The sequence below is a fragment of the Crinia signifera genome, chromosome 6, assembly GCF_055691185.1.
Source record: "Crinia signifera chromosome 6, ASM5569118v1, whole genome shotgun sequence".
In the NCBI taxonomy this organism is placed as follows: Eukaryota; Metazoa; Chordata; class Amphibia; order Anura; family Myobatrachidae; genus Crinia; species Crinia signifera.
Window position 1 is genome coordinate 102122809 of NC_139222.1, and position 20957 is coordinate 102143765.

The following is a 20957-nucleotide window of genomic DNA, read 5'->3' on the forward strand; positions in this document are numbered from 1 at the left end:
ATCTGCAATTTATAATGCCACTGATGAAAAGCATTGTTAGAAATTTGTAGCCATTTTGTGGACTGTTGTACATACTGGTGACAATGGAACTAATACTAACAGGCTGTTCATGTTCGTTGGTTAACCCAAGCAATGGTTATAGCATAGGAGATGGATGGTCTTTCAAATAAAACTGGCAAAACAAACCACAAGTCCAGTGCACTCTTGAAATACAGAATTTTTATTTAGAAATGGCTTAAAGTAGAAAAAAAGTTGAGAAAAAGTCTGGGGAGAGGGGAAAAAAATAAAAAAAAGGCTGAAATTTGAAAAATCAAGGAGGGAGGGTGAAAGAAAAATACCAGTATTAAAAAAAAGGCCACGAGAGATTTAGAAGTGTAGCACTGCAGTGTCAATTGGCTACCAGAAGGACACGAGCTGCTTAGGTGAGGGCCTTCAAACTTTTCATGCATTACACGTTACTTTTTTTGTTACCAAATAGAATGTAAACTAATATAACCAAACCATCTGATCCAGTAGTGAACAACCTGGAGTGACCTGGAGAATACAGCAGATACATAGAGAACACATTGAAAATGAGATCTTAAATAATGTTAGCAAAATAGTCTTACAATTTAAAAAAAAAAAATTTGAAGAAAAAACAAAAATAAAAAAGAAGGAAGAGGAAGGCGGCTGAACATACAGGAATTTATCACTAAGCCTCAGTAATATTTCATCTCATCTTATGTACACCCATTTTGTTTTAAGCTTCTGTTATCCTCTTGGCTGCCAGAGGGCCTGCACGGACTGAAGCCACCTGCCTAAAGAGCAATAGAATGCAGGCAGCAGAGGTAGAGGCAGCACCAACCCATTCCCCTCCACACCTCACACCAGGAGCAGCACATAGGGTTCTCCCACTAATTGCAAGCATTAAAAGACGAAGAACCCGCTCGCTTCATGGCGAGCATCTATCTAGCTAGACACGCTCTTTAAGCCATATTACACTTTGAGCTTAGATATGAAAGCACATGTAAACTCCTTAAGGCATTTTCATCTCCTGTCCGCCACACTTGATCTCATTGCAATGAACATTTTTTGTCTTCAGTTTGTTTCGTTTTTGTTGTTTTAAACACAACTTGTCATGTCGGTTACTTATTTAGTCTCCATTTTGTAACAATTTAAAACGTTCTTGCCTCCATCAAACTAACCTTCAATAGTCCTTATCAAACGTTCCACTAAGAACGTTAAAAAACAAAAAAAATAAGTTATGTTAATACTTTCTTGCTACAAAATGAGACATCTCCAAAGGTCAAACCACTAAAATGAGTGAAACTTTGGCAAAGTACACTTTTCAAAAAGTGAGGTGCTGAGCCAGCCCTCTGAGAATAAAAAGGATGTTTTTACAGTTAAGCACATGATTTGGGCCGAAAATCAAAAGAAAAAAAAAATATATATATGTGACTGCATGGCAGGAGAGAGAGCTGTTAATATTCTTCTTGGTCCTCGGGGGGCGCACCTTCATCTGGTATGACAAATCCTTCCTGGAGAAAATAGTAATTATTACATTGATGTACATATTGCTTGACAGTTGGTGAATATAAAAAAAAAAAAAAAAAAACACACACACACACACAGCAAAAACACAACACACAACACCACCACCACACAGTAACAGCTACTGCTTCCATTAATGGGGCAAGAGGGATCTTGGACTGCAAAACCTTACTATGCACTTAGAAAGAGGTTATTCTGCAAATTGTAGTTCTATAAATAAAACTATATAGTTTGGATGCCATCATCATTAGCACTGCTTCCAGTTATCCCAGAGAAAAACTACACACACACACACACACACACACAATTACTTTTTGATATTACTGCAGTGGATTATGGTGAGGTGGTACTCCTGTGTGACCCCTTTAAAAGGTCATCACTAGACTATTTGATGGATTACATTTCACAACTCTAGGGTTACGTGTCTACTGCGGTCCTATTAGGTTTTGGTTTTACCAAGGACCTGGAAATCTCATTCATGTTCTCATCACATTCATAACATTTTATTCTCATTTCAAACTTAACCATTTCACCTGCATTGCTAAAACCCTTTACTACAAGGATAAAGTACTGAAGTGGGGAAGTGTAATACTTTATTAGGAAAGCACAGGCTTTGGAATGCTGGGTCTAGCAATCTCCCAATTTTGCAGGCAGCTGCATGACCCTTATAAAGGTCTGACTGTTCATATTCCCAGCATGCATTCCTGCCAAGAACCTGCACACTAAACTGGTACAAAACAGACCTCTTCTTGTTCTGCAGCATATGCACATCATTTGACGGAGTGGGATTCCTGATTAAGGAAAACAAGATATTACTACTTCTTTGATTTGCTTATTTTTGACCTTGTAAATAAAAGATGCAAAATGCCATCAGCATGTTTGGCCTGTGAAACTAAACAGTAAGTTTGCCACGTTCCACCATATACCTTGGATGGCATTTCAATTGTGGGCAAATATGCATGTCAGAGGGATCTCTCTCAAGCTTGTTCGCTACCTCCATAGAACACACAAATGTATCAGCGTGACCGAATAATAAACACTTACATCTGTAGCATACAGAATCTCTATGATCCTCTGCAGGACTGGATCACTCTCTCCCTCATTCTCCTGACAGATGAGTTCAATATTTCTTAGCTTGCCAAAATAAAAGTCTCTTTCTTTCTCTAAGTCTTCAACCGTTATTTTCAGCACATTTATCTGCAAAATTAAATTATTAAAGTTACAGGCAAAATGTAAAGAATTTCCACCAAAAACATTTTACTCTAGAAATTACATTGCCCATTAAACGCAGGAGAGAAAGTTCCTTTACCTGTTGAATTAGTTCTGCAGAATCATCGTCTCCATTGCCTACTGCAGCAGGCTTTCTGCCAATCCCTGGGGCAGGTTTGTTGGGAACCACAGTCCTCTGGGCTGCAACGACCCTCTGTGGAGCTGAGAGAGATGGAGCAATTATACAAGAGGCCTTGGATGCAGAGACTCGCAGTGCGAAGCAAACAAGTGGTTGGCACAACAAAAACACCATAGCCCTCAGCCTGTTGTGAAACACCATAGAATGTGTGCTCCCCACCTCCAGACACACATGTACCAATTTTAGCCATTTTCTTTAGGTTTTCTATCTTCAGAGGCTTTCCTTCAAGTGAATCATCTGAAAGAATGTATACGTTGCAGAGAATAAGACAGAGTATAACACTGTGTAGACACTAACCACACGTGTTCTTGTCGCAACAGTGAAGGTGCATACACACACCTAGCAATTGCTACAGCCGCAGTGACCCGGCATCAAGTGCATACACACTTAAAGCCAACGAGCGACTGCCGAGGCAAAAGGGGGCGGTTGCAAAAGATGCTCCCTCATTTGTTCATACGACCTGCAGGAGCACACACTGGCCATCGGAGGGAGCTTACACACTGCTTATATGCCTACAATAAGGGTATTTTTGTAAGAACTTACCATTCTTTCTCTGAGTCCATCCTGGTGACACAGCTCAACCATGGGATGTAGCAAGGTCCGCAGGAGCAAGGCACCTATGCTGACTTCTTTGAGAGGATACTGCATCCCAGCATTCCTCAGGAAAACTTCTAAAGCAGACTAGGTTACATTACTCAGTACAACGCCTGAACATATTAATATGCACAATCAACATAACCAACAACATGACAACACATGAACGGTATAAACTCACTGATCGTAAGGGAAGGATCGCTGTGTCGCCAGGATGGGCTCAGAGAAAGGGATTTGAATGGTAAGTTCTTACAAAAATCCCATGTTCTCTTTTGTCCATCCTGGTGACACAGCTCAACCATGGGACGTTCAAGAGCCGGTCCTTTGGGACGGTACGCTCAGACTTGCAGTACATCACTGCTTTCCCGAATGAAGCGCCCTCAGACGCAAACTCATGGATCCTATAGAATTTGGTAAAGGTAGGAACAGAGGACCAGGTGGCAGCCCTGCATAACCCACAGCCCAAGAGGAAGCAACTGACTGGTGGTATGGGCATTAATACTTGAAGGAATAGGTCTGCCTACCTTAGTGTAGGCAAAGGCAATTACTGACCTTAACCATCTGACAATGGTCTGCTTAGAAGCAGGCCACCCTTTTATGTATGTCAAAGTACTAAAAGCAAAATCAGTTTTGCGAATATCCTTTACTCTTTCAACATAGATGCGCAAGGCGCAAACAACGTCCAGTTTCTTTAACTTGTCCCTATTTCTAGCCTCCTCAGGAGGGCAAAACACCAGGAGCACCTGGTTTAAATGAAACCTCAACACTACCTTGGGTAAAACCTTAGGCACTATACGACACACAGCCCTGTCATCGTGGAAAATCAGAAAGACCAGGCCCCCCAATTCTGAAACTCGGCCTAGCCAAAAAAAAAAAAAAAAAAAAGTACGTTTACAAGAGAAAATTAAGGTCAGCCGACCTTAAAGGCTCAAACGGAGGTTTTTGTAACAAAAACAAGACTAAAGATAGGTCCCAAGGCGCCACCAGCTGCCTATATGGGGGTTTAAGCCTCACGACTCCCTGCAAAAAAAAAAAAAAAAAACCTGTACTTCAGGTAAAAGAGCTACCCTTTTCTGAAAGAAAATGGGTAAGGCTGACAACTGTACCTTAGTTTAAAGACTGCAGGCTAAGCCCTGCTGAAAACCCATCTTGGAGAAATTCTAAGAGTCTAGAGACCTTGAACCTAGGAGGTGTGTACCTTCTGTCATTCACACCACCTGATGTATATATTCCAAACACGATTTGCAGCTGATACAGGCTTGCGAGCCCTGAGCATAGTCTGGATAATAGCCGCCAAAAAACCTTTCTTCCTTAGTAAGGAGGTTTCCAAAGCCAGGCCGTCAAAATTGAGACTAGCTAGGTCTAGGTGCAGAAAAGGTCCTTGACTGAGCAAATCCGGCCGAAAAGGAAACTACCCCAAGAGTCCGTCGACAACCTCAGTATGTCTGAATACCACAACCTCCTGGGCCAGTCCGATGCAACCAATATGATTTGAACTTCCTGCGTCCTCTCTCTCTTTAGGACCCGAGGAATCATAGGAAACTGAGGAAACACGTAGGCAAGTTTGAAACACCACGGAACGGTCATAGCATCCACTGCCCCCGCGATCAGATCCCTGGTGCGAGAGCAGAACCTGGGACCCTGACAGTGGTGTCTGGACACCATCAAGTATATCTCTGGGAGCCCCCAGAGTCAATATTTCCTGAAAGACTTCCTGAGGTAGAACCCACTCTCCCTCCAGCAGCTCTTCCCTGCTGAGGAAATTCGCTTCCATGTTCCAGATCCCTGGAATAAATATAGCCGACAGTAGGAATGTTCACTTCCGCCCACTGGAAAGTCTGTGAGACTTCCTGCTGCGAGTCCCGCCCTGATGATTCAGGTAAGCCACAGCCGTGGCATTGTCTGACTGTATGCATACAGGTGATCCCTTCAGGAGCTCTTCTTCCTGCAGAAGGGTGTTCCAAACCTCCCGGAGCTCCAAGATGTTGATCGGCAGTCTGGATTCTTCCTTGGACCACAGACCCTGCAACCTCAGGTGCAGGACCACCGCCCCCCAGCCCCGAGACTGGAATCGGTCGTGACAACCAGCAAATCCCACAAACAGAAAGAACGCCCCATTTGCAGAGACTCCAGATCAAGGAATCCCTTGTCTGAGGCAGCAACAGCCGTTCCTGTCTCATGGTCTTTGAATTTCCTGACCAACAGGACAGAATGTTGTACTGAAAGGTTCTTGAGTGAAACCTCGCAACTTGCAGTGTCTCGAAGGTTGCCACCATCTTGCCTAGCAGCTTCACTCCCTGCCAAACTGTTGGATTTGGGAACTGAAAGAAGCAACAGGACCAACTGGCAAATGTCCACCACTTTGGACTCCAGAAGACACACGATGTAGGTGTGTGTCCAAAGTCACCCCCAGAAACTGAAGTCTGTGTGGGTGTCAAATGAGACTTAATCTCCCAACCACCCGTTGTCTTGGAAAAACTGTCGCAAAGGCCAGATGTTCCTGCAACTTCTCCACCAACTCCGCCTTGAACAGGAGGTCGTCCAAGTACGGGATAATCTCTATCCCTTTTAGACTGAGAGCCACTGCCGTGACAGCCATCCCTTTTGTGAATACTATTGGCGCTGTGGCCAGGCCAAAAGGAAGAGCCTGGAACTGTAAATTAGTCTCTCCTATTGCTAAACGCAGCAAGGACTGATGTTCCTCACAGATAGGCACATGAAGATAAGCATCTTTGATGTCTACTGATACTAGAAATTCTCCCATCAACGATCAAAGAGATTCCATGCAAAAATGGTCCACCCACAGGTGCAGGTTTAAAGATTTTAAATTTAGAATTGGTTTGGGGGGGGGGGGGGGGAAGAGAAGAATCAAGAAAAGAATGGAATAAAAAATAAAATAACTTTCTTCCTGAGGTACCGGGACCACCACTCTCCTCTCGAGAAGAGACATTGCCATCCCCCAAGAGTTTTCCGCAAGCGAGATTCCTGCGGTAGGGGTGTTGGTAGAAGTCTCTTGGGGGGGGGGGGGGGGGTGTTATTCTGTAACCCTGGGAAATGAAAAGAACCCAAGGGTCCGTGCTGGAGATGTTCCACCTGTCCCAAAACTGCAGGAGCCGACCCCCCACTCTGAACCCAGAACGGGGAGGCTTCACCCAGTCATGCAAAAGGACTCATCCTAACTCTTGGACAGGTGCTTCTTAGCAAAGGCCCTGAAACGGGATCTGGGTGCTCTCCCCTAACTGACTGGAAATTTCGCTCTTCCTGCCTGTCCTCTGTTAGACGCACCGCCTCGAAAGCCCCAAACTTGGACCCTGAATGTTTAGACGCAGTGGGCAGGAAAGTGCCCTTTCCCCCCGTGGCTTGCTTTATAATGCCAAGGTCCTAGAGACTTTTTGGATTCGCTGTCAGCTTCCCAAGCTTTAAGCCAGAGAGCTCTTCTTGCTGTCACAGGATGTGGCCAACACCTTAATCCAATAAAAAACACCTAGCTACTCTACACAAAAACAGCTGCAGCACGCAGCCAGTCAGCACAGCACCAACTCCGGTGGGCACCTAAAACAAACTGTGGAATGCAGAAGGGAGGAGCCTGCCTCAAAGAAGTCAGCATAGGTGCCTTGCTCATGCGGACCCTCCTACATCCCATGGTTGAGCTGTGTCACCAGGATGGACGAAAGAGAAAAGTGATCGTTATTATATCGTACAGTGTGTACGGGGGCTTTAGCCAGTCAATTACTTAAACAAATCCGATAGGCATTATCTATAGATGGCTTTGCCTAATGGAAGCTGATGGGAGGCTATTATTCTTTGGGAAGATCGATTCGCAGTGGACACTGAGTGACGCGACCAGTACACAAGTTGAGGGAAGAATCGTAAACAAACTTTTCCAGGAGATACAGCAGTGGGATAGTTTCCAGGAATCGGATAACTTCAATGCATAAGCCTGCTGCACCAAATGTTTAAGTGCCGACTTACTATTCCCTACACTCCCTGAAGCGGAGACGGGCAGGGAGACGCTGCCAGCCGCCGTGATACTGAGACGCACATGTGTGCGAGACGCACACGCGTCCCAGTCTCTATCGCCGGCGCTTGCCAGTGCAAGGGATCTGGCGAGCGCCGGCTAAAGATGAGCAATGCTCCATCTGTAGCTCAGAAGTGTCGAAATGAGGGATATCGCGCAAACAGCCGAACCTGTATGGGGATTTATACTCCTCCTCGCTGATCATAACCTTAATAGTTGCATGCTCTTCGCCATCCTTAAAACTACAGGATTAACAATTTCAACACCAACTGCTCCCACCCATTTCTACATTCACTACTTCAGGTGACTCCAACTACCAATCACACTCCATGCAGACCAAGAGGTCAACCATGGCACTGTAAATTAACAAGGCACCTACAAAAAGTCATATACAGTAGAACTTCAGTAGCATAGATGTCAATTTCTCAAGTATAAAACTATCTAAACTTATAATGCACTGGACACGGCAAACATACATATTTCCAAACTCTGCTCAAGCCACCATCCTCAAATGGCTTTTTAATACATTTTAACCCCTTCTCAGCCCTCCCTCATCCAACACACCCACTACTATCAATGTGCAAGACCTTGCGTACTACATAAAAGGGCAAGCTTCAGAAGATCAGAGATTAGGGTGTGGTATAAAGGCTCAAGAGACGGGATCCTGACTGTCAGTATACAGGCATTGGAATCCTAACAGATCGTACTCCAACAGGGGGGGGTGAGTGCAAAGGAGCCCCCCTCGCCATAGGTTATATTCTCCCTCTATGTGGGTCGTGGACCCCCATGAGGAAGAATGGCCTCTGTCTGTCAGGATCCCAACTGTTGGTCTGTCATCCAGCACCCAGAGATTAAAAAGGACATGCATCTCAGGCAGCGGCCTGCTCAATTCAACCCTTGTGTGTCTTCTCTTCATTTGATCCTAGAAGTGAAATTGAAGTATACTCTTATTCTGTTACTTTAATACCTCACAAATAAGTTAAACATCAGTACTCATCCCAACTAGAATCTGCCATCTCTCTACACTGGTATATTTCCTTCACTGTTCAAGCATGCAGGGACTACTCCCATTCTGAAGGCCTTAGGAACTGGCTATACTTGCCTCACTCACAGTTTGAGCCAGATGTAATAGCAGAGTTTGGAGGCTTTGTGAGAGGCTTGTCAAACGCAAACTTTTTAAATGGGGCAATCATTTATAAAAGGCATGGTTTGGGCTTTATAAATAATGGACTTTTTTTTTTCCCCCCGAGTTCAGCCCGTTACTGGACCCATAGTCAGGTTTTCATTCCCAACAATTCAGAGACAGCACTGATTAAAGTAGTGTGATCTTAATATTGCCAAATCTAAAAGGAAACTACTCCCCACTTATTCTTCTAGCTGTTTTTTTTGCTGCTTTTGACTTGTAATTTTTTATTTTTTTTAAGCAGCAAATGGCAGACTCGCACAAGAGTCCTGCTACTCTGAAATTCAGAGGCTACGACATTTAACTATGTATCTTTTGGGAAAGTAGTCATTTTTATAAAGTAAAAAAAAAAAAATTAGACGGCCTTGAAATTTTTTTCATGACATTGCAGCTAACATGTATTCTTACACATTAAGAGAACCTGGTTATAAAAACTATTCTCTCAACGACTATAAACCACAAATAAGACACTAAGACTAAGTACCGGAGTTTGTAGATCCCATTGGCTTCTTGGGCTTGTTCAAGACTGGAGTAGGCAGGACTGGTGCAGGGGCCGATTCTTGTCCTTGTCTGGCAGCAATAGGGTCATAGTCTTTACCATCATAATTTGCATCAAAAAACTTTTTAAACCACTGTATAAATTCAAAGTTGTCTTGAAATTTTCCTTTCACCAACTTGTCCACTGGAATTATCTACAGGTAACAAACACAACCAGCTTTGAATTATTATTATTTTTTTTTTAAATAGTATCTTACAATCGGTTTTATATTTAAATCGACTAGAAACAAACAGTCAGCATGACAGGCAATCCGCTCACCAAGGAACACACACAAGCTTTTAGCTAGTCCTCTCTTCCAGGATAAAAGCTCAGTTCAACTTCAGACATGGGTGAAAAGAATTGTAGAACAGAAACCTCTAATCTCCTGCAGTAAGTACCTACCCAGGCACTTTCACCACCAGCCTTCCCAGAGAAGAAACAAGGTGACTAGGGTATAAATAGTATATGGGGGATGGTGGTCTCTAACCATACCTTCTTTCTTTGTTGGGCCAGCTAGAATTATAGTGGCTTCCTAACTCAATTGACTTCTAAATTGCTTTAATTAATTTAACAGTTTCTTATATAGCGCAGCATATTCCGTTGAGCTTTACAATTGGAATCGCAAATAAACTCAATAAAATGGTGTTGTATACAGGGGTTGATGGATCACAGAGTGAAGAGATTGGAGTAGACCAGTGGTCTAGTTACGCAAAGCAACTAAACATTTACTTTTTTCATTTTATAGAATGTAAATAAATGAATGCTACTCCTTCTAAATCATGGCTTCATACATCTACACCCGAGTTCCTACAGATCAATAAGAGGGTGATTTATTAAGCAGTAAAAACAATGGATAAGTAGACCAGTGAAGACCTTGCCATGGCAACCAGATTCAGTGTAGCATTTAAGGAAATTCTATAAAATTATAGATAGAAATAGATTGGATGCTATGGGTAGCTACCCCACTTTTCAATGCTTGATACATCAACTCCTAAGAACCAGTGCTCCAACGTTGCTTAAATAAGTGAAGGACAGGGAGCATGGAGAAGAATTTGGCCACGTCTTATTTGTTTAGTATAGTATGAAATCAAGTTGTCGACTCATGAAGCAGTCAAAAGAGCAGAGAAGTGAGCCAGTACAGAAATTGCCCATGGTAACCAGGCAGCTTGAGAAAGGAAACTACTTCTGAAACGTGTTGCTGTGGATGTTGCACACGCCACTGATCTCACAGCTGACGTTACTACCCAGGGAGGACTGCCTAATACCATCTGGGAGACTGAGCTGCTCTGCACGAACGTCTGCAGCGTTTGGGACGGATTGTACCATCGGTGCCCCCCCAAGTACCTCAGGCGTCTTGACCTGGTCTTTTACCTACATTTGTTTTTGCTGTTTGTGGATATTTTACAGTGTATGTTCATCTGTACACAACCTTTTTTTTATTCGATGAGACTAACCTGGTTGATTAAAGAGCACATTATACGAATGCGGGTCAGAATTAAGTAAGTGCCACATATCTTATTTGTATTGTAGCGGATATTTACCCTTAAGGTATACCATGGGTGAAAGGATTTAAAGAAACCCTTACGGACATACAAGCCAAAAACTTAAAGTGCGTGCCTGGTTTTACTCATTAAAGAAAATATCCATTGGCCTGCTATACCTATCAGGAGTTAAAGACACTGCTTAGTGCACTCGGGTCAGAAACTGAAAGTGTGGAAACAAAGAGCGATTCCCGTATCATTCTCCCATTTCACACCGGCGCTGGTTTTTCCCCATTCCCCGTGTTTTTTGTAGCTTTGAGGTAACATTAAGTACATTCTAGGAAATTATGCATAGCCAATTTATTACCATGGGAAACTTCTCCACTGGCTCACTGCTCCAAGAATATTCCATGAAGGGCTATACTCGAATCACAGTATAGCACCTTTCATTCAGTAATAGCTTGCAGATGACTCTGAAACCTGGCTTCTCTGGCAAAGATTCTAAGTATAATGTATTACAGCCAGAGTTTGGATCTGGATCTATTCATCACCTGGAGTGGTTGGTGATGGACATGTGTGGCTTATAGGAAAGTATATGCTAGTTCACTATATTAATGCATTTTTACTTATATGATCCAGACTAAGGGGGTCAGTGAGTGTACACAAGACAAACATAGGCCATCATACTCACTTTATCAACACCCATCTTCTTGAAGCCGGCTTGTAGGACTTTATAGTTCTGAATATATTCATGTTCAAGCTTTGCCTGAAATTTCACTTTCTTTAATGTGACTGATCCAGGAAACAACATGTCCATAAACTGACAATACACGTTGCCTGCAGAAGAAATCATACATAATATTATTTCTGTATTCGTAGTCCCTGAATCAGAGGCTTGTACAGAACATTCGAGAAATAAGCGACCATGATCCTATCAAATGTTAAATATATCTATGGAACCATTGATCCAGATCTATTTGGTACATTCCTCCACAGTACCCTCTCTTTCTGAGGGCAAGTGGGTGTCACAACAGGAGGTCAAATGCTATTTAAAAGTCTAGAGAACTTTCATGTAACAATCTACATAAACACAGAAGGCTATATGGGAAAATGTATCAAAGCTTTCAAAAGTGGCTGCTATGGTCAACACCCCCTTTGTCCAATCAGCTTCTAGCTAGCTTTTTTTTTTTAATTATTACATTCTATAAAAACATAAGTAGAGGCGGATAAGTTGCTATAGGAAATTTCTCCAGAGTTTAGAATCATAGTTCTTAACAATCCTGAAGTACCAAAAAAAAAAAAAAAAAAAAATTAATCTATATTCCTGGGTCAGTAATTGACCCTACTACTTCCACGGAGATCCTCAAACATAACCTGTTTGGAAAACTATAGGAGTTAAGCTTTGATACATTTTGCCTCATGTTCGAAAGCAAAGGAAAAAAAAAATAGACATGAGGCGCTCAGCTTTTACAGAATTCAGTGTTACACAAGGATTCTAACCTAAAATGTTAGACAACCCCATATTACACATTCCTGAGTACTGTTCAATGCCCAAGGTCTTATTTGTATTTCTTTTCAGAGCAACAACAAAGAATAAAGCATTTGCATCTATTCCTGTAACATGATCCAATTACATAGGAACCATTAAATGTACAGTAGTTGACATAAAGCCCCCAGGTTACCAAGCTACAATACAGAAGCCAAACAAAAGCAGAACTGTGCTTTAACACAATGTAAGGGTCAAAGGAAAGAAAAAGTAAATATTTTTGCCTTCACCCAAGTGCTGCCTTAAAGCTAATCATGGATTCATTACAGATCTCACCCGAGAGCAGAGATCGCACCGCCCAACCAAGACCTCCCGCCCACCTTAGGCTGGGCACACAAGGAGTATACATCTCCCAGCAAATCAGATAACCGCTAGAACTTTATTTAATGCAGCCATATAAACTTTTGTGGAATGCGTGTGTTATATAAATAAATGGTGATAAATAACCAGGTGTACAGGCCACACAGTAAACCATTACACCCGGCATGCTGTCAGCAGGGGTTTGCCCATCTTGCGTGCAGGGAGTGTGCAATCTTGTGTACAAACACACAATTACTGTGCAATGCTTCTTCTCATGGGACTTCATGACTGCTTACATCTCTGTCAAAGGGACAAGTTTTAATTCACTCTGTCCAGTGGTTCTTATCTTCATAACGGGTGCCGGACGGCTCCCCGACAGTCAATACTCAGACATCGGAATCCCGACTGCTCCCTCGTGGGGGTCCACGACCCCCATAGAGGGAGAATAAAATAGATGGCGAGCGCAGCTCACCACCGTGCCAGCAGCATGGCGAGTGCAGTGAGCCCGCAAGGGGCTTCATTGCGCTCTCCCCGCTGTGCAGTCGGTATTCCGACTGCCGGGTAATTATACCACACCCCTTCATAACCACGGTAGCCACCTCCTGCTTCACAATGGTAATTGGGAAGGCAGAGACTCTCTAAGTTATGTACCGGTTTTCTCCATAGAATTCTTAATCAAAAAGATGCTCATCAGAGTACTACGCCTCAGGTCCTCATCAAAATACGCCAACGATACTTGCTGGTTGTTCCTCTGAGCGAGAGTGAAGAATGTAATCAGGTTTTTGCAATAATAAACCAAGAGGAGTGGTCTCAGCCAAGAGTATAGCAAGAACAATGTGGGCCCTGAAGCAACATTATGAAGTTGCCCCTGTCCCAATACTGCGAGACACCACTCTGCTCAGTTATTTCATTTTCCGTCCCAAGCTCACCAGTGGGTGCATTTACTCTACGTTGGGATCCCGACTGTCAAGACACAGACAACCGGGTTCCCGACGGCCACCGGCTATTTTCCCTCGTGGGGGTCCACGACCCCCATAGAGGGAGAATAGACTAGGGCCATTTCTCATTGGGTATGGCCCCATCATGTGTGTAAAAAATAATGGCCCCCCCATTGTGGGCGCCACCCCCACGATCGACGCGAACCCGAAGCGTGGTGAGCGCAGCTAGCCCGCGAGGGGCGGCGGTGCGCGTCCTCCGACCTTTTCATTCCCCTACTATCCACGTCGGCGTGGAGTTGAGAATAGATTAGTGTGGCGAGCGCAGCGAGCCACCGAGCCCTGCGTCCCCTCGCGGGCTTCACAGGTATCAGCGTCCGCTCGCCACGCTTCGGGCTCGGTGGCTCGCCACACTAATCTATTCTCAACTCCACGCCGATGTGGATAGTAGGGGAATGAAAAGGTCGGAGGACGCGCACCGCCGCCTCTCGCGTCGATCGTGGGGGTGGCGCCCACAATGGGGGACCATTATTTTTTACACACCAGACGGGGCCATACCCAATGAGAAATGGTCCTTATTCGGCCTTTTCCCATTTTTTCCTATGTTAAATGGACTCAGTTTCAATGTTAAAATAATTTAACATTGAAGCCTATGGACAAATCGGGTCCATCGCATAGGCTTCAATGTTAAATATTTTAACATTGAAGCCTATGGAGAAATCGGGGGCATCGCGTCGGGTGCGCATAGGCTTCAATGTTAAAATATTTTAACATTGAAGCCTATGGGGAAATCGTGGGCATCGCGTCGGTCGCGTCGTGTGCCTTCTTAAGGCACACGACCGACGCAATGTACCCGAGTACTGCTTTTTTCAAAGGAAATCGCAGGCATCGTGTGCCTTAAAGTGAAGGCACACGATGCCCGCGATTGTGGCCGTGATAGGAAACAAGTACCGGAGATTCAATTTCCAGTGCTACAAATAAATCTGTTCCCCTTCAGTGTCCCCATTCCCCATTACAGTGGGACAGTTCTTATTATGTAACATCAGAATACCCTGTAGTTAATTTTATACCACATTTCAATATCTGTAGTCAAGCTAAAGAGCCTAGAAATCTAGAAGCACATAAGGGGGTTTATTCAGCCCTAATTGCTGCTGTGCATATTCACTATGTGGCCGATATCTAAAAACTACATATTTATAATTCCACTGATCCATATGTGCATGGTGCACACTGGTCCCTTAGTGCCAGGGGGCCACACTGCACCCATTTAAAACTTACTCTACAGCTATGCACGCTGCGGCCGGAAGAGAGGAGATGGCCCGAACTGAGGAGGCTACACATGAGCCTCCTCATCTCAAAGCATATTCTGTTGCACTTTACAAAGGAGACAGTGATACAACAAACTGGGTATTTACAGAGTCAAATGTATGAGGGCCCTGCTCGCAAGATAATTCAGAAGTCATATAGATTAACATAACATTTCTAGAGACATTCTTACGTCTGGAAGGTGGTCCCTGAACGGACATAGGATGCTTGTACGTTACCTGAACACAAATGTTCTATTTTGGTCAAGTTGAGTTGCAGAGACTCATTAATCCATGCAAGCATGTCATGACGACTTAGATTGTCACTTGTCACTGATGTGGAATAAACATTAACTGCCATTGCTCTGAAAGATAGGAAAATTAAACAAAATGAAGACAAATCAATAAAACACCAAGACTAGCAAAAAAAAAAAAAAAAAACCCATACACATTGGGCGATCAGCTCAAAAGCCACCCAGTGTGTACAGGGCAGCAATGAGCGCTGATGCGTGCTCCCGCATCATCGCTGGCCCAGCTACTCATCTGGCGCTGGGGTGGCTGGCTTTCTACAGCATTCTGTAACCCCCAGAAAATAGGGCGAAAAAAATAAAATAAAAATCACTGAGTGTGTATGCACTGAGCGATTTTCAGCCCAGCAATGATTTCCCCATTATCGCCATCCATACACACTGGGCAAAAATCGCCTAGTGTATGGACCTAAAGCTGTGTACCCACAGGGGCGATATATTGCTGAGCAATATACTGCTCAGTGTCTCCTTTTCATCAGCGACCAGAGATGGTCGCTGATGAAAGGGAACCTCTGCTGGGAGAGCCGCAGAGGGAATCAGCTGGTCGCAGATCATAAGGGGGCTAAAATTGGGAGCCCTCCCATTGTATAGGGGCAGGCGCTCATTGCTGGTGGACGCCGTTCGTCTGTGGTTTTACTGGGGGGGGGGGGGGGGGGGGGGGATGCACTTCTTGTGTATGCACTCAATGATTTTCAGCCCAGCGATTATAGCGAATGTCGCGATCTATACACGCTGGGCAAAATCACCTTTAGAGGATAGGTGCAAAAAAGGCCATAGGAATATAAAACATGGGAAGTTAAATTAAAGAGTGGGTGGTAAGCTTTATATTTAAAGTTTTGCTCAGGCCTGGCCAACGAGCATCTGGCCAGCTGTTGTGAAACTATAAGTGCCAGCATACCCTCCGTCTCAATTGGCTAGCAAAGCATGTTAAAACTTTGTTTCATAACAGCTGGAGAGCCAAGCCTGGCCAGACCTGATCTAGCTACATTGTGAGGGGAGAGGAAGGGAAAAAAAGGGAAATAAATCACTGGATATGATACACTTTACATTTGAAGACTTGGGGATTAAAAGTATCTATTTACAAAAAAAAATAAAAAAAAATCTATGGGGGCGATTCAATAGCATGTAATAATTGGAACCTTTGCAACAGCAGCATATATCTCAAATATTATACAGCAAAAAGAAAATAAGAATACTAAACATTAGTTAACCTAATACACAAAGAAGCAGCCAGCAACCTAAAAGGTTACAAACACATATTACAATCAGATGCAGTATGGCAGGTGTAGCCCCTGTTAAATTGGGTACAGGGTGTAGGAGACGTGAAGGATAGAAATAGAACTTTTACCATGCGACGTACTGGGAATGTGGATATTAAAGGTGTGGTATAGGGTTCCGACAGTCAGGATCCCAACTGGCCAGACAGACAGCATGGCGAGCGCAACAAAGGCCCTTGTGGGCTTGCTGCGCTCGCCACGGGCACGGTGGAGCGCTACCTTTTCTATTCTCCCTCCATGGGGGTCGTGGACCCTCATGAGGGAGAATAGCCCATCTGTCGGTCTTTTAACAGTCAGGACCCCAACATCAGGTAAATGATTGTCAGGATCCCGTCTGGCACTCGATATTAAGAGGTAAATAAGATATTTGTTTAGATTATATATAAATATAAGTACAGAATGTAAGGGGATATTTATGTAGGAACTGTAATAAATTGAGTTATATGTTGCTAAGGAAGACTATACTGAGTGACAGGTTAAAAGGTCATATCACAGAAAAAGACATACGGAAGATACATGATGAGTGATCAAATATTTAATTATATTCAGGAATATGTATGCAGAAAATGGGCAGGTGAAAAAGCATTATTTTCTGGATGCCACATGCTGAGATCAGAGGAAATTAGTGAATTAAGCAATTATACTACATTGGTGACATACAGGGTAAGGTTTGAGTTTATAGGGTAGCACAGGGTACAGGGAAGAGGTTATGAGACAGTAGGAAGACACAGGGTTATAGATACTGGGCAGTGAAAGTAACAGGTAGCTAGAATGAGAGAAGGGAGAAGACAGGGAAGTACATGGTATCTGACATCCAATGGCTGGTTAATGGAGAGGTGAATATTGAGGAAAAATACTGTTGGGGGTGCACACAGACATGGGATAGGGGGCTATGGTGATGGAAAATGTGGTGATATACAGGTTGCTGACTGTATGAAGGACATTAATGGAGCAATACAGCAGTGAGGGGCGTACACACTGATCCATACACGGACTGATGTATGGGGAAGGGGGCTATGAGATGACTGGGAGCAGGGGTAATACACGGATATACATGGGTGTACGGGATGGGGGGGGGGGGGTCCTGCGGGGATGTAAATGAAAGAGGAGCACAGGAGGTATACACTGACTGATGAATGAGAAGGGGCTATGAGGAGACGAGGGCAGTCCAGGGTGATAATTAGGGGGCACAGGTCAGTAGACACCGGGCCGAGTACCGGAGATAAAAGTAGTTACGCGGTACTGGATGGCACGCAGGGCGCCCGTGTAACATGACGGGTGAGAGAAGAGAGGACATGCTGGGGAGATGTATAGGGAGCATGGAATGTGACGTGTGGCAAAACGTCTGAGGGAAGAGGAAGGTTAGACGACCACCCCGGTACACCCGAAGCCCGCATCCGCACCCCTCTAGGACACCCGGCCTCTTCCTCACCCGCTCACGGCCGTTACCTTTGCTGTCTCGTTCGAACCGGCCTCACCCGTGCTGATGTCACGCGCCTGTAGAGGAACGTGCCGTGCGAGGTGACGTCACTTCATGAATAATTTATACCTCGGTCAGTTGCTAAGTGACACTTTGTCTGCCCTGGAAACCCCACCCAAGTGTCACGTGACATCGGCTCGCCGTGGCCAACCTCTGCACGCTACACGTAATGCCCTGGTCTCCTCAAAATAGCCATTTTGCCTGAGCTAAAGGCACTAGGATGAAGGGATAACTTGTCTTCGGAAAAATTGTCGTCCTGTTGAACTACATTGCTGTGATATGAAGACAGTTTTGTCAACTACGCGTCCTTCCCCTTTGATTTGTGTTGGACAGGAAATGACGGTTAAATGCACATTTTTTGCTTGACACTACCGCATTGCCTAGGGGGGGCGGGTAGCTGCTGGGCACTGCAGAGCAACGTCTTGTCCCACCGCCGTACTGCAGTGTTGCTGCACCGAGTGACGGCCGCTAGGGGCGCTAATACCACGTTACTTGGTTCACATCAGCAGCAGCTGCTTCTTTAATCTGAGCGTCATCCACTCATCCTGTACTTAAGGCCACCATACACCTGAAAGACATTGGACCATGGGTCTTCAAACTGTGGCCCTCCAGATGTTGTGAAACTACAAATCCCAGCATGCCTTGCCACAGTTTTGACACTCCCTTATAGCAAAACTGTTGCAAGGCATGCTGGGATTTGTAGTTTCACAACATCTGGAGGGCCACAGTTTGAAGACCCATGCATTGGACCAATCATACAATCTCAAGGGGTTTTATGCAGATTGTGTAATGCAGATTGTATGCACAATTGTGCAATGTGCGGTCCCGTGGGTTGGTGTATTGGTCCTCTGATCAGATGTGCCTGCATCAGTTGATCAGTTGGGATTGGGAGCCGATTGTATGTGCTGTAAAGCACATGCAATTGGTCATTTGACGGCTCATACAACCGGCATCAATTGAGTGGCAGTTTTCAGACAGATTAGGTGCATACAAACTGTTGTGAGACGACCAGTCGCATGCAGCAGCAGGATTGTATGACTGATTGTGAGTACATTGTGTGTCCAAGGTGGACACAATCATGATTGTAAGACAGGTCTTTCTCATGTATGGCCACCTCACTTAAGGTCCCCTTACACTTGTCCAACAAGTTAGACCCGATTGACTTGAGATTTATCCTATGTGCAGGAGTATCCATCTCTTGGTTAGACCCAATGTGCACGGGATTGTGCATTGGGTCCTACACATCAGATTTTGTCAGATAAATTGACCCAATTCATCTGATTTGGGTCAAATCTGACAAAATCTCACAAGTTTTAAGGTGCCCTTTATACTTCTGGACCTGAGTGACCAAGAACTTCACGCATTGGTAGTAGCCACTGCTGTCTACATGGTTACTGTGGTGCATCAGTGCTGTGGAAGGAGAGGAAACATTTGGTGGTCAAGGCCGACACCTATAGGGAGATAACTGCATAATCCAAAACAAGCAGATAGCAGGCCGTCGACACTACTACCGGCTCCCAGGCCCGTGACCAGCTCGCTGGGTGCAGCTAAGCCCAAATCCCCTTGCGGGGTTCCCTGGTGAAAACCACAGGTGAGTTAGACTCCGTGCCCCTGTTCCTTGTCTCCGCCAACACTCTGGTCTAGCTGTTCCCCAGTGCATAACCTCCATCCTTCTGGTTCCCAGCGCCCTCCACTGGTCCACCACGGTCACAGCCGGGTGCACATCAAACCCCAGTGCTGACACACGGCCACCTGTCTGCGTGGATTGCCACCTGCTCCCCTGTCCACACAGCAGCAAGGGGCATGGGGACAGCAAACTCAATCCCCCTAGCCCTGGCCACATGCAGAGTCACACAGCAGCAGAGGGCACTGGCCGCGGACATCATATCACTGGCAGGGCAGCATAAGCACAGGGCAGTACATGTATGTGGATGCATATGGTAGTACATTTATAGGGAAGCATTGGGCAGGACATGAACAGCATAGAGAAGCACGCGTATAGGGCAGGACTGGTATATTAGCTTAGAGTATAGGCACTGATGGGATGGGGCACAGATGGGAGGCACACTTAGGGTTAGGCGTTAGGGTGTGTTAGGCTGCTGAGAGGGTGGGTTGGTGCTAGGAGGAGGGTAGTATACTCAACAAACCTCTATCGGGATTCCCGCCTTCGGGATTCAGACCACCAGCATCCCAAACGCCAGTCATCTGTATGCATCCAGTTCCTTCTATAGTCACATGCTACACTCCACTCCCAACATTTTTACATGGAGAGGGGAGGAAGGGGAGTACGGCATTTAGATAAGGGATGCTAATTTAAATTTTAGCAGGAACGTAGAAACGTAAGGTCCCCACACATAAATAGATAACTTATCCAATCCGATATCTATCCAATTTCCTTTAAAAATACAGAACACCCCTGATCATGGCCACACACAGAACGATTGAGTAAACGATCAGAGGGTTTACTCAATCATTCAGTCTAGCCATGATCAGGGGTGTTCAGGGTATGCCACTCTACCCGCCACCTCACTGGCAGACAGAGAGTTCCGGCAGCGGGCAGGAGATTTCAAATGAATAGGGCAGCCGTTGATTGGCTGGGATGCCCGTGCCGGGACACGGCCACATCTTTCATCATCACATACCATGAACGATGTGGCCATGATCCTACACGATGGGTCATTCATCTTTCTGCCTGCTGAAGGGATCAGCAGGCGCGATGAATGACCCCAGGCACCCACATCACATCATCATCATGTCCACACACGGTAAGGTTTTAAACGATTGGTCATTCCGATCGGTCGGAAACGGCCATATAGTTTTAAAAAATCTTACCGTGTGTGAGTGCCTATAGACAACTTTTGATTTTGATGTTGATACAAGTGTTCATTCTGCCTCCTGTGTGTTTCCCCAGAGATAAAAGTGACTCACTGAACACTTAAGTTAATAATGCCTTTCTTATTTATTATAGACAAGAGACATCACAGAGGAATGAGTCCCTAAGGGATGCAGTCAGCACCCCGGCGATCAGGATCAGGCGTTCACTATACTGGTGCTG

General features: G+C 44.8%; 1 protein-coding gene across 5 annotated transcripts; it reads right to left on the bottom strand.

Moving 5' to 3' along the window:
- Positions 1 to 204: 204 nt before the first annotated feature.
- MAPRE1 (microtubule associated protein RP/EB family member 1) lies at positions 205 to 18024 on the bottom strand. 5 transcript variants are annotated; one of them, XM_083146570.1, is made up of 9 exons: positions 17872 to 18024; positions 15078 to 15202; positions 11444 to 11589; positions 9218 to 9425; positions 3116 to 3175; positions 2840 to 2961; positions 2575 to 2727; positions 2274 to 2321; positions 205 to 1517 (listed from the first exon to the last, which is right to left on the bottom strand). In XM_083146570.1, exons 2-8 carry the CDS (start codon positions 15196 to 15198, stop codon positions 2301 to 2303), a joined length of 831 nt encoding a protein of 276 aa, XP_083002696.1. In that variant the 5' UTR covers positions 15199 to 15202; positions 17872 to 18024; the 3' UTR covers positions 205 to 1517; positions 2274 to 2300. The 5 variants fall into 5 exon arrangements, with proteins under 5 accessions (XP_083002696.1, XP_083002693.1, XP_083002695.1 ...); XM_083146567.1 differs by lacking the exon at positions 2274 to 2321; XM_083146569.1 differs by lacking the exon at positions 2274 to 2321 and having other exon boundaries at positions 17855 to 17992.
- Between the last annotated feature and the right edge of the window lie 2933 nt (positions 18025 to 20957).